The following is an 18,941-nucleotide window of genomic DNA, read 5'->3' as shown; positions in this document are numbered from 1 at the left end:
TGAAATCCCAACTCCAAAGACATCAAGCTACCCTGCTATTAAGTAACTTAGGTTTCTTGTCAGTGGGGTTGGAATCATGGTTGTTTAGGGGCTAGAATGGGGTGATGTATGTAAGAGGATTCAGCACTGTGTCTGGCACATGGCGGGTATCATTCTTCCTGTCAATCCATAGTGGACAGAGAGAAGTTTCTCTCTCAGGCTTGGTATTTTTGGAGTTCTCTTAGTAGTGAATCTGCTTTTTTCTTTTTAAAGCCTTTATGTCACTCTAAGATGGCATTGGAATGACCCTCAATCCCCTTGGTGGCGTATCACAAGTGACGTTGGTTCTTGTTTTTCTCTTCCCTTCCATCCCAGGTTATAGCACATCCCAAATCCCCTCGCTACTGAAATGGTCCTACCCCACTGCCGTCCCCCATCCTCATGTGACTTCTAAGAAACTAGTTCTCCAAGAAACAGGTTCTCCTTTGTTCTCCTCCTTCCAAGATATGGGCAGGCCCCTCTACCCTACAGAGGAAATCCCCCCATTCCATCCCAATTGAAATGCAGCAGGTCCCCCACAATTGCACTGCACCAAGTCTACTCCCCTTCCCCCAACCTGCAGACCCCTCCTAACTCTCCCTGTTCTTCTCATCCCTTCCCTGCAGGTTATGGGCACGCCGCACCTGGCACCGATGCAGGCAAGGCCTTCTGCATGTTCTATGCCGTGCTGGGCATCCCGCTGACGCTGGTCATGTTCCAGAGCCTAGGCGAGCGCATGAACACCTTCGTGCGCTACCTGCTGAAGCGCATCAAGAAGTGCTGTGGCATGCGCAACACCGACGTGTCCATGGAGAACATGGTGACTGTAGGCTTCTTCTCCTGCATGGGGACGCTGTGCATCGGGGCGGCCGCCTTCTCCCAGTGCGAGGAGTGGAGCTTCTTCCACGCCTACTACTATTGCTTCATCACGTTGACTACCATTGGGTTCGGGGACTACGTGGCCCTGCAGACCAAGGGCGCCCTGCAGAAGAAGCCGCTCTACGTGGCCTTTAGCTTTATGTATATCCTGGTGGGGCTGACGGTCATCGGGGCCTTCCTCAACCTGGTCGTCCTCAGGTTCTTGACCATGAACACTGAGGATGAGCGGCGGGATGCCGAGGAGAGGGCGTCCCTCGCCGGAAACCGAAACAGCATGGTCATTCACATCCCCGAGGAGCCGCGGCCCAGCCGGCCCAGGTACAAGGCGGACGTCGGGGACCTGCAGTCTGTGTGCTCCTGCACCTGCTACCGCTCGCAGGACTATGGCGGCCGCTCGGCGGCCCCGCAGAACTCCTTCAGCGCCAAGCTTGCCCCCCACTACTTCCATTCCATCTCTTACAAGATCGAGGAGATCTCACCAAGCACATTAAAAAACAGCCTCTTCCCATCTCCTATTAGCTCCATCTCTCCCGGGTTACACAGCTTTACCGACCACCAGAGGCTGATGAGACGCCGGAAGTCCGTTTAGGTGTGGGGAGGGAAATGGAACAGAAAAGTCATTTGTCATAGTTGATGTTAATTTCCATTGGTCCAACTCGTCTTTTCTTATTTATTTATTATTCTTTATTATTATTGTCATCATTATTACTTTCTCTCCTTCCTCCTTTCTTGGTCTCTTGGTCTCATTTGCCCCCACCTTTCCAGCCAGACAGAGCAGGCCAAAGGGAAATACAGGCCCATCCTCCTCTGAAACTCGCATCTGAGCATGAAGCATGGATCTCCTCCTTCCTTCCCAGCAGACTATGCCTTACATTTCTCACCCCACCCGCCCCATCTCTGCAATGGTTTTCCTGGGACAGAGGTGAGACCAAGACCACGGAGACAGAGCTGAGAGGATACCCACCCCAAAGCTGCACACCATGCTCAGAGCCTTCAATCGCCCACCTTAGTGGTGTCTCTGACCTAACTCCTTTTTTGCCTCCCTAAGGACTGAGTGGCTGTGTGTGCGTGTGTTGTGTGTGCGCTTCTGTGTGCACGTGTGTCGTGACAACACGGGAAGTATTCCTTTTTCTTTCCCATCACACATCATAGCCTGCTTTTGGCTGCTTCCAAACAAAACAAAGACAAAACCCCCCAAGGTTTTTGATTTATCGTCTCTTGCCAAATCAAGCATGTTTCATAAGCAGTCTTTACCCCTGATGTGTCATGGTCCTACTTTCTAAATGCTAGGTTCTCAATTATATTAATGTTTTTTAGGGGGCGGGTGGGCAGGAAGACCTGGATCATTTTAGCTTGCCAGTTCAAACATTTTTAAAAAGCATGCACTTTGTTAAACTGGTATGCGCTATCCACAAGAAAACCAGAAGTGGAATCATCAAAAGCCCATCATATTAATTTATAAGAGACATCTTTAGTTTTGTCACCTCCAGTTCCAACAATTTACTGTGCAACTGGAATTGTCAGGGGACACAGGAAAATTGTTGGGACCACAGAGTACCTATTTTATTTCCCTCTTATTGACGATTTTGTGCAGCACCTTCCTACATAAGAATTATCGTGTTGGAATGCTTGGGCGAGAATGGGTATTAGTATGTGGCTGTGGTTCCTTTTCCTAATGAGAAGTGACAGGGCATTCCTCATTAAAAATACATATCTATTTCAAGAAATATCGTCTCTAATTGCATTTGATTTGTAAATAGGGGAAAGTTCACATTGGTCTCAGGAAGAGTTTAGAGGCAAGGAGCTATGTCTTGGCCTACTGGGAACTTGCCAATCTCAGGGGATAGTTTTGTCTGAGTAGTGTAGAAATTCCTCCCTGCTCTCAATAGGGTATGAGCCCAAAGGGAAGACCTGCTATCCTCTTGCGGGGCGAGGGAGGCAGGGGTAGTTCAGGCTGTAGCATATGGCACATTGGAGGCTCTTACAGTAGCAGGAATAAAGGACAGTTTGACCTCCAGATTCACTGAGGGGACTTCAATTTCCCTCATTACCATCCCTGCCATTTTCTAAAAATCACCCATTCATCCATCCTCCCATTCCTCTTTTGTAAACCGGAAGTTCATGGCTCTTGCATGGAAATGGACCTTGGCTGTTTTCAGAAGGAGCTCGGTTACCGGCCTGTCTCAAGGCCCCAACGAAATCTCCCAGAAAGGAGGCTTTGCTCCCTAGAAAGAGTAGACCTACAGGATTTCTTAAAGGAGACAACACCTGAATGCCACCAGTCCCAAGCATTTGGGCCAATGGGCTGAAACAGGAGCATTCAAGACTCCTCTGAGAAGGCTGTGCATGTACTTTTACGCTACATCCCATGTTGAAATTTCCCCTTCGTCCAGGACACAGGGCCTTCAAAGGAGTCTGCGAACCTCAGATTCTCTAGGCCAAAGTTGACAGTTCTCAACCTTCAAGGTCTTTATCGATTCACTGTTTTAAGATTTTGTGTTATGGGATGCCCTCCTTGGGGCTCTAAAGTCTGTCCAGAGAATAGCAGTTCTTTTCAAATTTTTCTTCTCTTGGATGAGATTGTCGATTCTATGGGGTCAGAGGTGTAACAGCCCTAATGCATTTGCAGAGTGCTTTATGCTTCGGAAGAGTGTGCCTGGAATAAATGTGGGGCTCTCATGAAAACCTTTGTAAGATGTGCCTTCAAATGGGGGCGGGGGATGATCTATGATGCCAAGGCACTGAGAGGATGAGTGATTTGCTCAGTGTCACAGAGCTGGTTGTTGACAGAACTGAGACAGACAGGTGTCTCAGTCTGGAGCCCAGGAGAGTCCAAGAAGCTGATTTCACACCACCATGTCCTAACTTAGCCCTCAGAGGAGGGCACCTGCCTCTGTTTCCCCACTGGGGACATGCAGCAGGCCCTTGGAGCCAATTAAAGGGACGCTGACTCCACCCTGCACACAGAGCGGGTTTCCCCCACTAAAATGTCTGTCACGTTGGTCCTACAATAGCCATATTTCTGCTTGAATGCCTCAAGAAACAAGGAGCTCTTCTCTTCCCAGGGAACTATAGAAAACATTTTCTATTGGATTATTATAGGATGAAGTCTTTTCTCCTCACCTTATAAGTATCAGAGCCAAAATAAATTGCAAGTTGCCTCAATTTCCCTATGTCTTCTCTTTTCTACCAGTTTAGTCCTTTGAAGGATGATCACTGAGTCTTCTCTTTCAGAGTTAAACATCCTTGTTTATGCTCAAAGTGTTCAGGGGATGGAGGCAAACCTTGGTTTGCTTGCTTGGTGATGTTTATCTTTTGCTGAGATGATGGTCCATCTCTTCCCTAATCTGATCTCTGGCCAAGGAGTGACATATCTAGGCACATCATGAAATGGTCTCAGGGTGGAGGGCAGGGGCCAAGTTAAGGGTTCAGGGTTTTTTCTTCTCTTGGAGAAACAGAAGTTGGGCATCTCTGTTTAGTGCTCTACGATTCAATCAGCATTAGAATCAGATCCTCAAAAAGTCTTGAGGAAACTTTGTCCAAGTTATCTCACTGAACAGCCTTTATTTTCAGACGATGACATTGAGGTCCAGAGAAGGTGAACACTCATCTAAAGGTCTCAGAGGTAGAATCTAGATCTTCCCACTGATTTCTTTACCATTTTTCTGGTACTTCTGCTGCTGTTTATAGCCTTCAGAAGATCTCCTGTTGCTGGATGATTTTAGTTTTTAGCCCCATGTCTCTCTTCCTCCCTCTTACACCTAGTGATTTCTTTCTTTCATCCAAGTGATTTTCATTCCCTTCTCCCAGTTAACCATACCCATTCAGCAAGGAGTACAAAATCACAGCAGGCTGTTTGGACGTAGGGTTCAACCTCTATTAGAATGTACTCAGGAAGAGCCACGTCCTACCAGAATCATCACCAAAGCTCAGCCCACCAGCCAGTACCTAGAAATCAACGTGCCTTGTAGGTATTTAAAAATATTACTCTCACTTGAACTCTTTTCAACTAAGAGCTCTCGGTCTTCATCTTTCCACCTCAAATATAGGAGGAAGGTGGACAGTGGTACTGATGATCCCTAGAACCCCTGGGCACACACCTTCTAGAGACCATCCTGCTATAATCTTCATTGCACCCATCCTGGGTGGAAAGTGCTGTGTTGACTGTCAGCATGCTAGACTCTTACATAGGAATGAACCAACTCCTCTGGGTTTTGAGATACTTGGTTATCCCTACAGCTAGCATCAGATCCATTCTTTCCACCTGCCCTGCTTCATCTTGGAAACCCCACAGCAGCCCCTTAACCACAGTGAGCTGCCTGGCTCTAAACATGAACCCTCTTGGAAGCATCTGTGTGTGCCCACTGTGTGTGGCCAGTTGGGAGGGGAGTGCCCGTATTCAGGCATGGTCAAGCCACTCATTTGCAGCCCAGGATTCCCAGTGGGTCCCTCATCCTTCTAGGAGAGGTAGCAAATGGACCTTGACCACTGCCTACAAAAGCCTCCTTGGGAGGTGCTTATTAAAACCCCACCCATCAAAAGGATGGAGATTAATCTCAGCTCACCTGTTCCTTATCTGTGCACAGGGCCTTGATTAAGAGAACATCTGGACAGTATGAGAAGCTCGCAGATAAGCCTAGGCAGGTCGCTTTTCTCTGCCTCATCCCTATCTGGAAGCTGATGGGTCCTGATTCTCAGTGACAATCACTTGCAGCTGGAAGCTGGAGGGAAGAACAGGGTTTCTCAGAGGCCTCCCTTGTCTGTGCACATTGGCTGGGAGAGGGAGGTGAGCAAGGAGCAAATGACCATAAAAACAACAGAGACTTACGGCTCCATTTCTTTTTGTAATATTCTTTTTAAAATGACAGGCCCCAAGATACCCTTTGAAACCCTCTGCAGAGGCGTATGCCCCCGTCCTATCGGTGTGCTGGCCCCGGCATCAGTGAAGCACTCTGGCAAACCGTGGCTTTGTTCTGAAAGTGGTGTGACTTGGGGGTCTGTTCCATGCAGGCCATGCTGCCTGGGGGTGTAAAGTGGGTTTCCTCCAGAGTTGTGGCCTGCACGGGACCCTGGAAGCACCCTCAGTGAGGACAGGTGGTAGGCAGGGACCTGTCATTGTGCTGTGCTCCACTGAGCTCCTGGAAGTCGTTTCACTCCCTGGGCCTCAGGCTTCCCCATCACAGTGAGACAGCTTGGGTGAGATTTATGGGCACTTAGCACAAAACCAATTTGACCCACAAAAGCATTTGGCCTGGATGTTCTGACCCCTGGGCACACTTGAAGCTTGAGCTGCCCAGAAGAAAGCCAAAAATCACTTGGTTTGGCAGGGGATGGGGAGCTGAGAAGATGAAGAGGGACAGGCAAGTGCCGTGGTTGTCACAAACCAAGGCTAAATGCATTCCGGGGTCCCAAAGCGCTGAGCATAAATCCATTTGATGTGGTTTTTTTTCTTGACCACACCTGATAGAGGCTGCTGATTCAGGAAAACAGAAACTCTATGACCATGGTCATATGACCTTCTATGTTGAAAATCCCGGAATTAGAGTGAAGAATAGTCTGATGAGCTTCTCTAGACCTCTCGCCTAGATCCCCCCTGGCCTCAGTGCTTTGCCGCCCTCACTCCCCTAACTCTCAGATGTTTGGACAATGTGTTAGCATGCCTGCAGCTTTTCAGTGGTTCAGCCAAAGAAGATATTGTCTGCCATGAACAAGAGCACTCTCCCAATGGTGCCATTGTCACACCTAAGAAACGTAGCATTCATACGATGTTATTGCCTGATACAATCTGTGTGTAAAACCCCAGTTGTCCCAAAAATGTCCTCCAGAGCTTATTGAGTCTAAAACGCAATCCAGGATCACGTCCCACATTGCTTGTCCTGTTGTTCCAGACCTCCCCCGAATGGGACGTCCCCGTCACCATTTCTGTCTTCACCATGTTGGCCTTCTTGAGGAGTCCCGGCCAGGGTCTTGTAGAATAATGCCCCATGATCTGCTATGCTCGTTTCCTCTGGTTAAGACACTTTGGCAAGACAACGGAGTTGATGTCCTACAGCCATGATTTATGCATTTGATGTTTGGCTCTCTGGGGACCTCTGTGGTTACTGCTTGCATTGTGGGTAAATAAGTCGTATTAAATGTTGTTTTCCTCTGTTAGGGGAACTAACTGCACATTCAAGAGAGGCGTCCGTGGATGCTGGGTCTCACTGCCAAAGCCGAACATGGCTTCGGGATCTCTGCCTTCTCACGTGGACCTCTGCTGTGCTGGTTGAATGCCACTATTTGTTCCCCTAAACACCCGTGGGGATGGTCCAGCTACTCATAGACAGGAAGCCCAGAGAAATGCTTGATGTGAGGGTCCCCGCAAGCCAGTTGGGCTGTTTTGGCACCTGCCCCCCGACCCATAGCTCCTCAATGAGGGGTAGAGACTGCCAAGCCCTTCCACTCATTCATCATCATAAAAATGTAACTTGCTATGGCAGCCTCTTGGCCATTAAGGGCTATACTTTGTGACCTCTGTCCTTGAGATCTTTGCTCTGACAAGTTCTGTAGCCTTCTCAGTGCTGCTGTCGTGATGCAATCTCCCTGCTGTGGCTAAGTAACCTTTCGTTTTGATCAAGATTTGTCCATGCAGACTCCCACCTCTGCGCCTTTGCCTGTGCCGGTCCCTCGACCTGGGAGGCCTCCCTGTTGCTCTCCAGCCTTGAGGTGGAGACAGAGTATCTCACACCTCCTTTTGCTGTCTCGTGACCCCTTTGCTCCCTGATGGACTTGACGATGTCCTCTTTTGGGGTCCCCCAGTTCTTGTTTTGGTCATGAGTGACCGCGCTTGGGGAGCAAACCTTCTGTGGCCCCGGCTACAGGAACAGCAAGCAATGGGCAGTGCCCCAGAAGGAAGGACCATCTTGAGAATAAAGGCACTGAGATGTGTGGCCTCTTGCCCAAATGGCCACTCATCACCGTGACTGAGGCATGTCCTAATTTGCTGAAGTGGAAAAAGGGTAACTCAATGCACGCCTCTGCTCCATCCCTGGAAACGGATCCAGATCTGTGAGAAGAAAACTGGACCTCATAGCGCCGGCGATTCAATAGCACCTGCCCGGCGGGGTGGCATGTGCCCCATACAACAGGGCTGGAAGCTGCCACGCCAGGTATCTCTCATAAGGCGGGTGACACAGATGGCACCAGGCTCCAGGAGCACCATTGTGGTGTGTCACCCTGAAGAAGCTGGGCCCCGTGATGGGAACGTCATCAGGAAACTGGGTCTGCACCGTTTTCTTGTGGCAACACCTCTGGTAGAGGCTGTGAGGGGATGGGGACATGCCTCATGAGTGACTCAGGATCCTCAGCCTCTCTGGCCTGGCACCTGCCCACCCCTAGAGCCCTGGGCCTTGAGAGGCAAGCGCACGCTCTTCTCACCTCCAGAGAGCAGCGTAGGGGTGTGGATGCTGCTCAGGCCCTGGCATCTCGCACGCCTGGGACCGGCCTCTGACATTCACAGGTGGGTGGTGGTTTTGCCTCTCTGAGCTTCAGTTTCCCCACCTTTCAATTGGAGATTGTACATAGCCCCTACTGCAAAGGGTGCCTGTGAAGACTAGATGTGAGGTGATGGCATTTAATGTCACCTGCTCTGTGCCAAGCACCCTGCCTGTGTTCATACATGTTTGCATTTCTCATAAAAGCGAGGCCCATGTCTCCCAGAGGAAGTTACTCCTGGGGCATCGGACTTGAAATCCAACTATGGAAAAAAAAAAGTGATCAAGTCTGGTTGAGGAGCTCAGGCAGGGCTTCATAGAGGAAACGGCTTTTGGAAATCATTGAGGCGAGCTTTAAAGGAGCAAGTGGGTGCTATTTTAGGCACAGGCAAAGGCACGGGCCAAGGTGCAAGAGTGTGACAGTGCAGGGGGCACAGGTTCCATCCCACCATTGGTGGGATCCTGCCACACCTGGGAAAGATGAGATACCCTAAATCTCAAGGCCCTCTACAAGCTGGCCACATCTAAGTCATTCAAGCCATTCTTCTGCTCAAGAACCTTCCCGGGCTCCCTAGTGCCCATAAAGTAAGTTGATGGCAAAGTCCTGCACTCTAACCAACCATAGCCGTAGTCTCAGGCTTTCAGGGAGGCACTATCCATCTAGATGTCCCTTCCGGGTCCTCCTCCCATAAAATTTCAAAAATAGATCCTGGAGTCTCACCAAACTTGAATTCTATGGCATCCTCTTGTTTGGGCGGGGTTTTGTTTGATGGGTGGCAGACATTAGCTCTAATTTGCACATGGAAATTTTTCTGGGTAAGATCTTGGTCTTTCACTGAAGCATCCTGGGACTTGTCCTGATGAAATCTTCTGCCAGCCTCACCAAAGACTAGCATATGAAACAAAAGGAAAATGCTGTATAAAATAAGTTCTTAAGCTTACCTGGCATGAGGAACTTGTTTCCTGACTGATTTCATGATCAACAGTGGTCATGACTCCCTGCATCTCTGGCCTCTGAGCCTGAATCTGGCTAAGGCCTTGTGGGCACTTGCTCCTCTTACCCCTAGGAGATGAGGCCTCTCTGTGGGTTTGTCACCCAGCACAGGGTCCTCGGAGGGTGTCAGCAGAAGATCCAGGAGTGCCTACTGTCGTGGTGAGTGCTGGTGACCCCCCAGACATAGCAGCTCTTGGTGAGAAGCTCTGGGTGCAAACCTGTCCCCACCAGGACTTAGAAATATGAGCTTGATTTTGAGATGAGGCCTCCGGGTGGTGGAGGCTGAAGGAAGTGGAGGCTGAGGGAGGCAGAGGCTGGGGTGGGGGTGGGATGGTGTACAGGAAAGAAGTCTAGGGAACATGGGTGGAATCAAGACTCAGACTTTGTCTTGATTTGCTGTGTGACCTAGGGAAAGTCATGTCACTCCTCTGGAGCTGAGTTTCCTAACTTCCAGACTAAAGAGTCTGGCCAAGCTCCCAAGGCCCATTCCACCCCACTCCAGTGTCTGCCATGGACAGGACACCAGTCTGGGGAGGACTGGCTGGGCTGACTTCAGTTGCATTGGAAAATCTTTCCCCAGACACCTTCTGTTGGAGTTGACTCTCAGATGCTTTATTCTTAATGACATATGGATCCTTAATTAACTAACAGCCCCATTGCAATCTTTGCTTAATTTCTTGGTAGGCTCTCCTCCCATCCTCACCACATGAGGTGCCCTGCTCTAAAGGAAGAAAGCCTTAGCCAACTGAGCTGTGAGTCATCAATATCTGCAGAGCAGCCCTCAGGCCTGGCCCCTGGAACTCACCCTTCCTGGTGAAAGAGGGGCATGCCTCTGCCCAGCATTTCCCTTCAGGCTTGGCTCAAAGCAGCCGTTCCACCCCTGCCCTGTGTCTTCCTCTGGGTTGTCCTTGCTCCAGGGGTCTCTTTGCTTCCTGGGAGAATATGTCCCCCCACCCCCTGCTGAAGCCCACTTGGCCCAGCAAAGAGCCTTGCCTTGGGTCAGCTCAGCTGGGGCCCAAACCTCCATGGCAGCCTCTTGAACTTACATGTAATGCAGCACTGTGCAAGTGAAGATGTTACTTCCCACTGGCACACTTACTCTTCGTGCTGGGTGGGGGTGGCCAGAGCACTTTCATCTGGCATATGGGGTAACAGGGCTCAGAAAAGTGGCAAAGCTGGAACTCCAAGTCAGGTATCCTGACTGCACACTTTCAGGCACCTATCCTGAAGCTCACAGGGCAGGGCAGGTCCCTCGGATTGCCATAAGGAAAGGACATAGATAGCGGCATAGCTCAGGAGGAGGGAGGAGGCGTCATCTCCAGGTCAAATCCATACACGGGGGGTGGGGGGGTGGGCATTTCACAGGGGAGGCATCAGAGAGGAAGAAGCACCAGAAGAGCGTGGTCAGCCAGAAGAGCATGTGCTGAGTCTGCTGGTTCCTTCACCCAGTTCAAAAGCCCAACCCTGTTCAGCACCACGGACAGATCTATAAGCTAAGAACCACGTTCAGACGAAGCCTTTGGTTGTTATTAATCACACAGACTTTTGTGCGTCTTTTCTCCACAACAGTGGCCCCCGAGAGGGCAGACCTGAGACCAGCAGTAGTGGGCTTTCTGGCCTGAAGGGTGGGCTAGTGGACCTCAGCTGGGTATAATGTGCATTACATTGTGTAGAATGTGGCAGCCCCTGTGCAGGACAGAGGGCTCTGCGCTGTGGGTGGAAGAGCCTCTGCTGAACCCTCCCACACTGCGGTGTGACCCAGGCTGGGTGTCCCTCCTGGGCGGCAGATCTGAGGAGCTAGAGAAACACGGTGATGCTCAAACACGTCATCTGGCAAACGTGCCCCATCTGAGCCTTCGTTTCCCCATCTGTGAAGGAAGGATCTGGAAGACAGGACTGTCCTGGAAGGATTGGGGGTGGAAACCCTTGTTCTGCAGATGCTGGTGTGAGGAGCCATCCACAACACTGGGCAGGAATCTGGCCCCAGGGCATGCCTGGGTTTTGTCTGAAGCTTTGTGTGGGACTCACAAGTTGGCAGGGAATCTGGAGTCGGTGGGGAGGTGGGGTGGCAGGGCTTGTCCTTTTCACCAGCATCTCCCTCACCGTGGTGACAGTTGGTCCTGGCAGCTAAAGAGTACAATTGGGAAGACAGAAGGGGGAGTCAGTTCCTTGGAGCCATCTTTGCATCCAGAGAGCAGTGCTTGATTTAGAGGAGGGAGGCCTTTTAAGCTTCAGTCATGACTCTTGGCCTCTGAAAGTCTGAGCTCTCGGCCTTGCCTCTTCTGGCCACCAGGCACTGGGTGGTGTAGACGTTGGGGGCCTTTCTAAGCACTCAACCCTGGTTCCCTTCCCTCCTCATTTGTAATAGGACCACTTGGCCTTGAGAAGTCACTTATCTGCCTCCCTACAAAAGATGAAATGGCCAGGTGAGATGAGAGGCAGTTGTCTCCCAGGCAGAGACTGGTGAGGATGAAGTGACATGGTGTGGTCACATACTGGACTCTGACATTTTAGTGGAGGAATTTGGAGAGACAGGGCCCAGTCTTTCCAGCATTGGGCTGGGTTCCTACACAGGGTCCACATCCTCTCCCGGGGACATCACCTGCTTCAGGTAGATAGTTCTATAGACTTCCTCTCCTCTCGCTGGAGACTCTCCCCCGACCCACAGAGCCCTTTTAATCCTTCTGATGGATTCTCCCATAAGATGGGGTCTCTTTGATGAAACAACTTCCAATCCCCAGTAAACCAGATGTCTGGACAGTGGTGTGGGAAGGGGCATGTTCCAGGGAACCAAAGTCCACCTCTACCAGATGATGCTGCTATGAGGTGTCAGCTGCCCCAACCATGGGCCCCGGCAGCTCCCCAGGGCCGCCTTGTGCAACACGGGCTGTCGATTCAGCCATTTCTCCAGCCACTGTTGACTGAGTGAGCTGAGCATGTGCTTGCTGCCTGTCAGCCACAGTAGGGGCCACTGTGGCCAGCTAGACCATCAAGTCCTTGGCTTCATGGGACTAAGATGCCAACAGACCACAGCTTCCTTGATGCATGGAGTCTGGAGGCAGGGCCAAGGAGCAGAAACAGGAACCAGAACAAACCTCAGCAATGGTTTTACTTTCTCAAGTGGAATTTTAGAAGTTGGGTAGAAAAATAAAAATATGATGAAAGGAAAAACACAATTAGTGGGAACCCAGTGAAGTAGAACCCACAATTAACAAGATTTCTCTATAATTTGATAGCTCCTCAGAGGAACACACTCCTGAAAAAGGCTAATTATACATTTGTTTGTTCAGCCCACAAATAGCATTTTGACAGCCATTTTTCGGGGGGCAGGGGGCTGGAAAGGATGTCGTGAGATCATCTCAGTTCGCCCTCTGCTCTATCAGAAATCTCCACTAAATAGACATTGCACTGGGTTAGGTGAAATTGTTTTCATTTATTCAAATGTAAATAAGGGAACAGATTAGCCCCACTTGGGAGATTTGAGGATATCCGGTATATACAAGTGTTGATAAAGAGGTTTGCAGTTAGACATAGAGACACGGGACGGAGACATCAAAGATGAGTAGAATTTCAACCACTGAATTAAGGAGAAAAAACTTCTAGTCCATTCCCAGCAGGCCAAGAAATCGCTGATAATCCCTCTTAGATGTACAGTATTTTTGACTTCAGCCAACTGTGTATCCTTGTGCTTTAAAACTTCAAAAAGAAAACGTCATTTGTGACTCCAGGCATAGAAGAAATTAAACTTGAATTAGTTCTGAATTCACACCCATCAAAACGATTGGCATATACTCCTGCTGTGCCTCCCGGGGAGGGTGGGGCATAGGGACACGGGCCCTTGTGAATCTATTTGGGGTATGTGTGCGTGTGTGCATTGACTGGCTATCTGTGGGTCTTCAGATTTTTGTGTTCCTCCTCTCCACGCCCCTGGCATTGCTGGGCATTTTTGTGACCGTGCAGTAAGGGGACCTGGATTTGGTTCTTATGAAGATGCTACCAGAGGCCTGCCAGAGCACTCCCTGGGGAGGGAGATGGAAGTCAGGAAAGTTCTAGCAGAAATGGGCTTAATGACCTTGGGACTGTTCATTCACATTCAGAAGGATGGAATGTTTGGTTCTGGACCCTTAGCAGGGACCCACCTTCCTACCTTGGTGAATGGGGTTTGAGCAGGTCCTATTGTGGTCAAGGTGTCAAGGCCTTTGGTGGGAAGCTGTATCAGATCTGGCAAAAATCAGCAGTTCTAACTCATGCACAGAGAACCAAATTCAAAAGGAGCCTACTGCTTCTGTTCGTTTTCTTTTGTTCATCTTCTCTGGCCTTCTCTGTCTGTGGAGATGGCACCTTCACAAATGGCCTTAGAATGCTGTTCTGAAGTTCAACAGAATGAGACAACTGTCAAATGAGTATCAGAGGTATCTATTTTCACAGCTTACCTGATTAAATATTTAAAAAAACTAGTCACCAATGTTTACAAGTCCATAGACATCCAGCCCATGTAGAACATGTAACTTACATAAGGGTTTGCATCTTTCTTTTGTAACGAGTGTGGTACGCAGCCCTGTATATATTTTACAATGTCTTTACAGAAAAATCATTTAATGTGGTGTTGTACAATAATGCACTTTTCTAATTTTTTTCCATTAAACTCTCTATGGCACGTTTACAAATGTATCTTGGTCTTTCTTCACTAGGAAAGGTGGGACAAGATCTTTGATGCCACCTCTTTCTGCCTGTAAAACCGCATTCTGAAAGCAGAAAGCATGGTGGACCGCCCTGGCTGCATGCCCTGTTTGATCTTGGTCTTCCTCTTTGTCGACAGGCCTGCTCAGAGGCCTCTCCTCTAACCACCTTGGTAAAGTAAGGAATTTGTCTTAAAATACAAAACTATCCTTCTTGAACCTTATGTGCTGACTCAGTTATTTTGTGCAGCTTGAATTAGATCCAGGAACCAGAAAGTAGGTGAGCACCATTTCCAGGAGGCAATGAAACCAAACAGAGTTCAACCTCAACTGAACTGAGACCAGCTTGGTGGATTTTTGTTTTTCTTTTGTGGCCAAGGAATCTGAGTGCAAAAAAATGCGACAAACCATGCTGCCCTTTTCCACCAGTGTGTATATGGACACAAGAAGGGAAAACCAGGCAGTTCACAGGTGCCCAGTGTTCTTTGTATCGAGGCAAATCTGTTCCCCCAGCTCCATAGGAGATGTCCAAGTATTGGGGCTCCTGAGCTCCACCTGGAAGGCTCATGAAGACAAGTTTCTGGGGTGTGCCCTCAATCTGGGTCTAGGATGGAGCCGAGAAGGTGCATTTCCAAGGAGCACTGAGGTGATGCTGCAGCTGCCGTTTCAGAGATTAATGGGAGATGCAGGCCAGAAGCAGACCATGGCCACAGGTCCTGTTCCTGAACCTGGCCACACAAAGCCAGGCTGCTTTCGGCCTGTCTTGGAGGCCACGCCTCTTTTCCCTGCTCAGCTGTTTGGCTTTCCCTAGTGCCTACCCAGGGCTCATCCAGGAAACAAGTGGACTTGAGCTCTGGTAAGAACTATAACGCTTAGTGATTGAGGCTTAATTTACATACAGAAAAAACTTATGCCTACGTGTTCCATTCTCTGCATTATGACTTGGGGTCTTAAATCCTCTTAAAATGTAAATAAGGACAGATTGCGTTCTCTGCTCAACCTTTCTGTGGATGCCTGGGATAGAAGCCAAGCCCTTCCTACTGGTCAGCTTTGCTCCTATCTGCCTGCCCAGCCTGTGCTGTCCATGGCATGCAGATGTGCCCACATGGCCCCCTCACCTGCTCTGCTGTTCCCTATACCAGCAGCGTTTTTTGACCCCACCTCTTCCCATCCCACAGTGTCTCTGCTCAGATGTGACCTTCTTGGAGGGCACCTCTCCAGCCTGCTTTCTCCCCTAGCGCTGATCACCATCTGCTGCCACAAAACATTTGACATGTCTATTGTGTCTCCCCCAGGGGAGCATGAGCCCCATGAGGGCAGAGGGCAGAGATTTTCACTTGCTTTATTCATTCATGGCTCTACCCAGAGCCACATCTGCAGGCAATAGTCCTTCAGCATTCCCTGAATGCCAGAATGATGGGATGAAGTCAGAGTCCGTGCCCCGCAGAGCCTGTGAGCCTCTTGCATCCTCCTTCTTCCTCTGCTCCCTCCTACCCCAAACATTAGCCTCCCGGCCTGTACTGGCCCTGAGGGAGAACCTCTTGGCTCAGAGATGGATCTAAGGTCCCCAGCACCGTGAGCTCAGAGAGGCTGTGGGACCGTCCAACTCATGAGGTAGGGCCTGTTGCTAAACTGCATCCTGGGGTTCCAGTGGCTCCAAGAATGTGGACTGGTGACCCACAGCAGGGCTGGCTCTTGGTTTGTGACCTAAGGCAATTTCTATTTCTTTTGTCTTTGGAAGGCAGTGTGTGTCTTTGGTGAACCAGGTTAGTGCTTCCTAAGAACTCCGTGCTTTCTGGAATTTTCGAGGGATAATATGGTTGAATTGCTTTCCTGTATTTTCTATTATTTTAGCCAAGGCCCACTCAGCTCAGAAGGACACTCAGGACAGTCGTGGACGAGGCAGTTTCGAGTCCCTGGCTAATCAGTGCAGGATCCACAACTTCCTTTTGCTCCCTAATGAGAACTCTGTGCAATCAGAACACCTGAGATTCTAACCCCACATCAGCACTTTCCTCTCTCCCCGCCACCCCCTGCTGCTGGTCATTCAATCCAGGCACAAAGGGGCTTATGCCGCTGCCCAAATGAAGAATCAGGAGCAGGCATGAGACTTCAGCGCGTATTCCAGGGGATTTTCATCGCTGTCCTTGTTATCGCCATGCACCTGTTAATGGAAATAATGACCACCTAAAATAGAATACTTTTCTGCATGTCTCGGTTTGTTCCCGCATCATGTGGTTAGATTTTCGCTACGTTCTGTGTAGGGTCCCTTTGGAATGATCTGACGAGAACTATAGGAGCAGGAATATACAACATACTTGTGAGGTCCCCGAAGAGGACACCTGAGGAAAAAGCCATTATGCTCTAGGGCAACTGAAACCATGGTAACAAAGAGGCTGTGATTGGCAGCGATAGGCTACCATGTAAAGAATGCGAGGGTTCAAAGGTTTTATTCTCCCTTTCTGCAAGTGGAAAATCCTATCATTAAGAGCCACAACAGGAGATGTTCCAGCTCACAGGGGCCGATTGTCAGTGGAGCTCCTTCCCATGTGAGCATCTCTGTGGTGTACTCCAGAATGAGCAGTATCAGAACTTCTTTGTTTTGGGATTAATGATTCTCACAAGCAATCCAGAAGGGTGAGCCCTACTTTTTACTGTCCCTGTGTTCTTGGTCACTTTACTCATCTGCAAATGGTCAAGTAGACTTTCTTAAATAAGACACAGGAGAGCACCTGTCCTAAGCAGTTCCTGTCATGTGGCAGGCATTGCAGGCTATGTCTTTTTCTGGTAATAACTCAGAGCATTTCCCAAAATGCTTTCCATAGCATGCCGGTCCTATAAAGCCTCACCCCCCCCCAAAAAAAAATGGAACATGCATTGCTGCTTTCTAAGTTCCTTTTGTGCAGATTTACAACCCACACCACAAGACATCTCACAGCATTTACTATCCTAAAGAAAAAATGGAACTTTGCCAACCTAGGGGTTTCTGAGCAAATCTGATGAACCTGTTTTCTGTGCCCCCGCCACCTCGAACAGCAGTGGCATTCATCGCCCCCCTCCTCCCCGCATGCCTGTGATCAGCAAGGCTGTGCAGCAGCCCCTCCCATCTCTGCACCCTCCAGGCATGGCAGGGTTGCACTTCCTGGTCCCCTGGATGGGTGCGGTCATGTAATTAGTTCTGGCCAATGAATCACAGGTGAAGCAGCACAGATCACTTCCCGGCTGCAACCTGAACTGTTCAAGACCCTCCAGGACTTTCTTTCCTTCTGTCGCATGGACAGGCAAGTTTCAAGATAGTGGCTGCTAAGCCCAGGTCCTGAAGAGAGGTAAGGTGAGGACTCCCCAGCTGGCCCACGGTGGATGCACACGGTGAGAAAAACCTTCAAGCCACTATGCTGTAGGGATGGTTCAGCCTCTCCCGACTGCTCCAGCTTTGTTCCTGGGGACACTTCCTCAGGTGGTTGGTGCCTGGTACATCAGGTTCATAGTATCTGGGAAGATGTTGTCAGCCAGTCATTGACTCAATAAGAGAGGTCTCTTTAAAGAGCCTCATATACAATAAAATCTTACATCAGGAGCAGGGGGTCTTAATTATCTGGGTTAAATATTGCCCACTCCAGTTTCATCCTCATCCAGGGACTTAAGAAATATTTTTTCCATAGAGCTTTTTCCATTTTAAATGTGATTTTCACTTTCAATTCTTTGTGTTTCGTCCTTAAAACAGGACTGTGCAGGCGGCCCCATCAGAGGATGGTGACAGCTGTCTCCTTCTGTAAGTGAGGAGGCCTCATCCTTCCTTGGATACTCAGCATCTCTTAACCAGCTGCGGCAGAGGTCGAATTAGAATGGCACCAGCTTTGGATAAAAATCCAGATCTCATTTTTCAAAACGTGTCTAGAGCTGGTGGCTGTAAGGAACCAATCAAGCCTCAGCTGTGATTCTAATCGGGCCAAGTCCACCTGAGAGCCCAACTCATTCATCCAAAGAGAACACAGTTTGGATGGAGCTCAAGGTGCGTGGCTGGCTGGCATAGCCTGGACAACCTCTTAAAGGCCGGGCCGCAGAGATAGAAGGTCTGTCACTCAAGTTGGGGAAATCACCTGAGAAGTTCAAGTCCACTGCCTCACAGCTCAAACAAGTCAGCCTTACCAACCAAGAATTGCGCTGATAAACAGACTCAGAGCCTGTGCTTGTGGGGTTGCCCATCTGCAAGTGTCTCAACTGGCCCTTCTGCAGGGCCCGGCAGGGATTGGGGAGGGTGAGTGCTCCCTGGGGCGGGGACTGGGTCTGCTTCCAGGCTCAGCGCCTCCGAGTCATACAGATGCTAGGTGGTCCTGCTGCTTACCCTCGCTGAACCTCAGGCTTCTCGTGTAAACAGGGCGCTTTTGAGGAATTATTAACAACTCCCTGTGAGTCAAGGCACCAACTGAGATCATGTATGTAATGCTTGTAATAAATGCAGCTATGTGCCAGGCACTCTGAGACACTGCCTTTGTGGTTATTATTTTCAGTTCAGCCGTATGCGTGCCGGAACACGTTCCTGTTGGCTGTGAGTCTACCATAGAAAGTGGCTTCTAGGGTATTTATTTACCTGGCACCTGCCCCTTTTTGCTGGTCCTTGCAATAACCCAGATTTGAGCCAGGGTACAGACCTAGAATCCCCTGGATGAAAGGGAGGCCTGGTGCCTTCAAGGAAGGACCCTGGTCACACTGCCACACATTATCCTGTGAATTTTTCTCATAGCCTTTCTCGAAGTTAGCTATGGCCATTTACCAGGGAGACAGTGCACCAAGAGGGAGGAGAAAGATCAGACTTTTTGGGGATTGCCAGACCCTGGCTCTGAACTGACACTGATTCCCAGAGACCTGGATGTCACTGTGGTCTGGCAGTCAGAGTAG

General features: G+C 49.6%; 1 protein-coding gene across 4 annotated transcripts in view; it reads left to right on the top strand.

The window, feature by feature from the left end:
• Positions 1–18,524, top strand: part of KCNK9 (potassium two pore domain channel subfamily K member 9) — a 106,229-nt gene extending 87,705 nt beyond the window's left edge. The window contains exons 2-4 of one of the 4 annotated variants that reach the window (XM_012461179.3): positions 645–1,486; positions 7,052–8,395; positions 17,767–18,524. In XM_012461179.3, coding sequence (XP_012316602.1) covers positions 645–1,486 — 842 coding nt within the window. In that variant the 3' untranslated portion in view covers positions 7,052–8,395; positions 17,767–18,524. Of the gene's footprint in view, positions 1–644; positions 14,570–17,766 lie in introns of those variants that run through there. The other 3 variants (XM_012461176.3, XM_012461175.3, XM_064384627.1) reach the window with 3 other exon arrangements.
• Positions 18,525–18,941: the final 417 nt, after the last annotated feature.

This window comes from Aotus nancymaae, unplaced genomic scaffold (assembly GCF_030222135.1).
Source record: "Aotus nancymaae isolate 86718 unplaced genomic scaffold, 86718_ANA_hifiasm-v0.15.2.pri h1tg000036l, whole genome shotgun sequence".
In the NCBI taxonomy this organism is placed as follows: Eukaryota; Metazoa; Chordata; class Mammalia; order Primates; family Aotidae; genus Aotus; species Aotus nancymaae.
The sequence above is the reverse complement of the archived record's forward strand: the minus strand, read 5'-3'. Positions and strand labels throughout refer to the sequence as shown.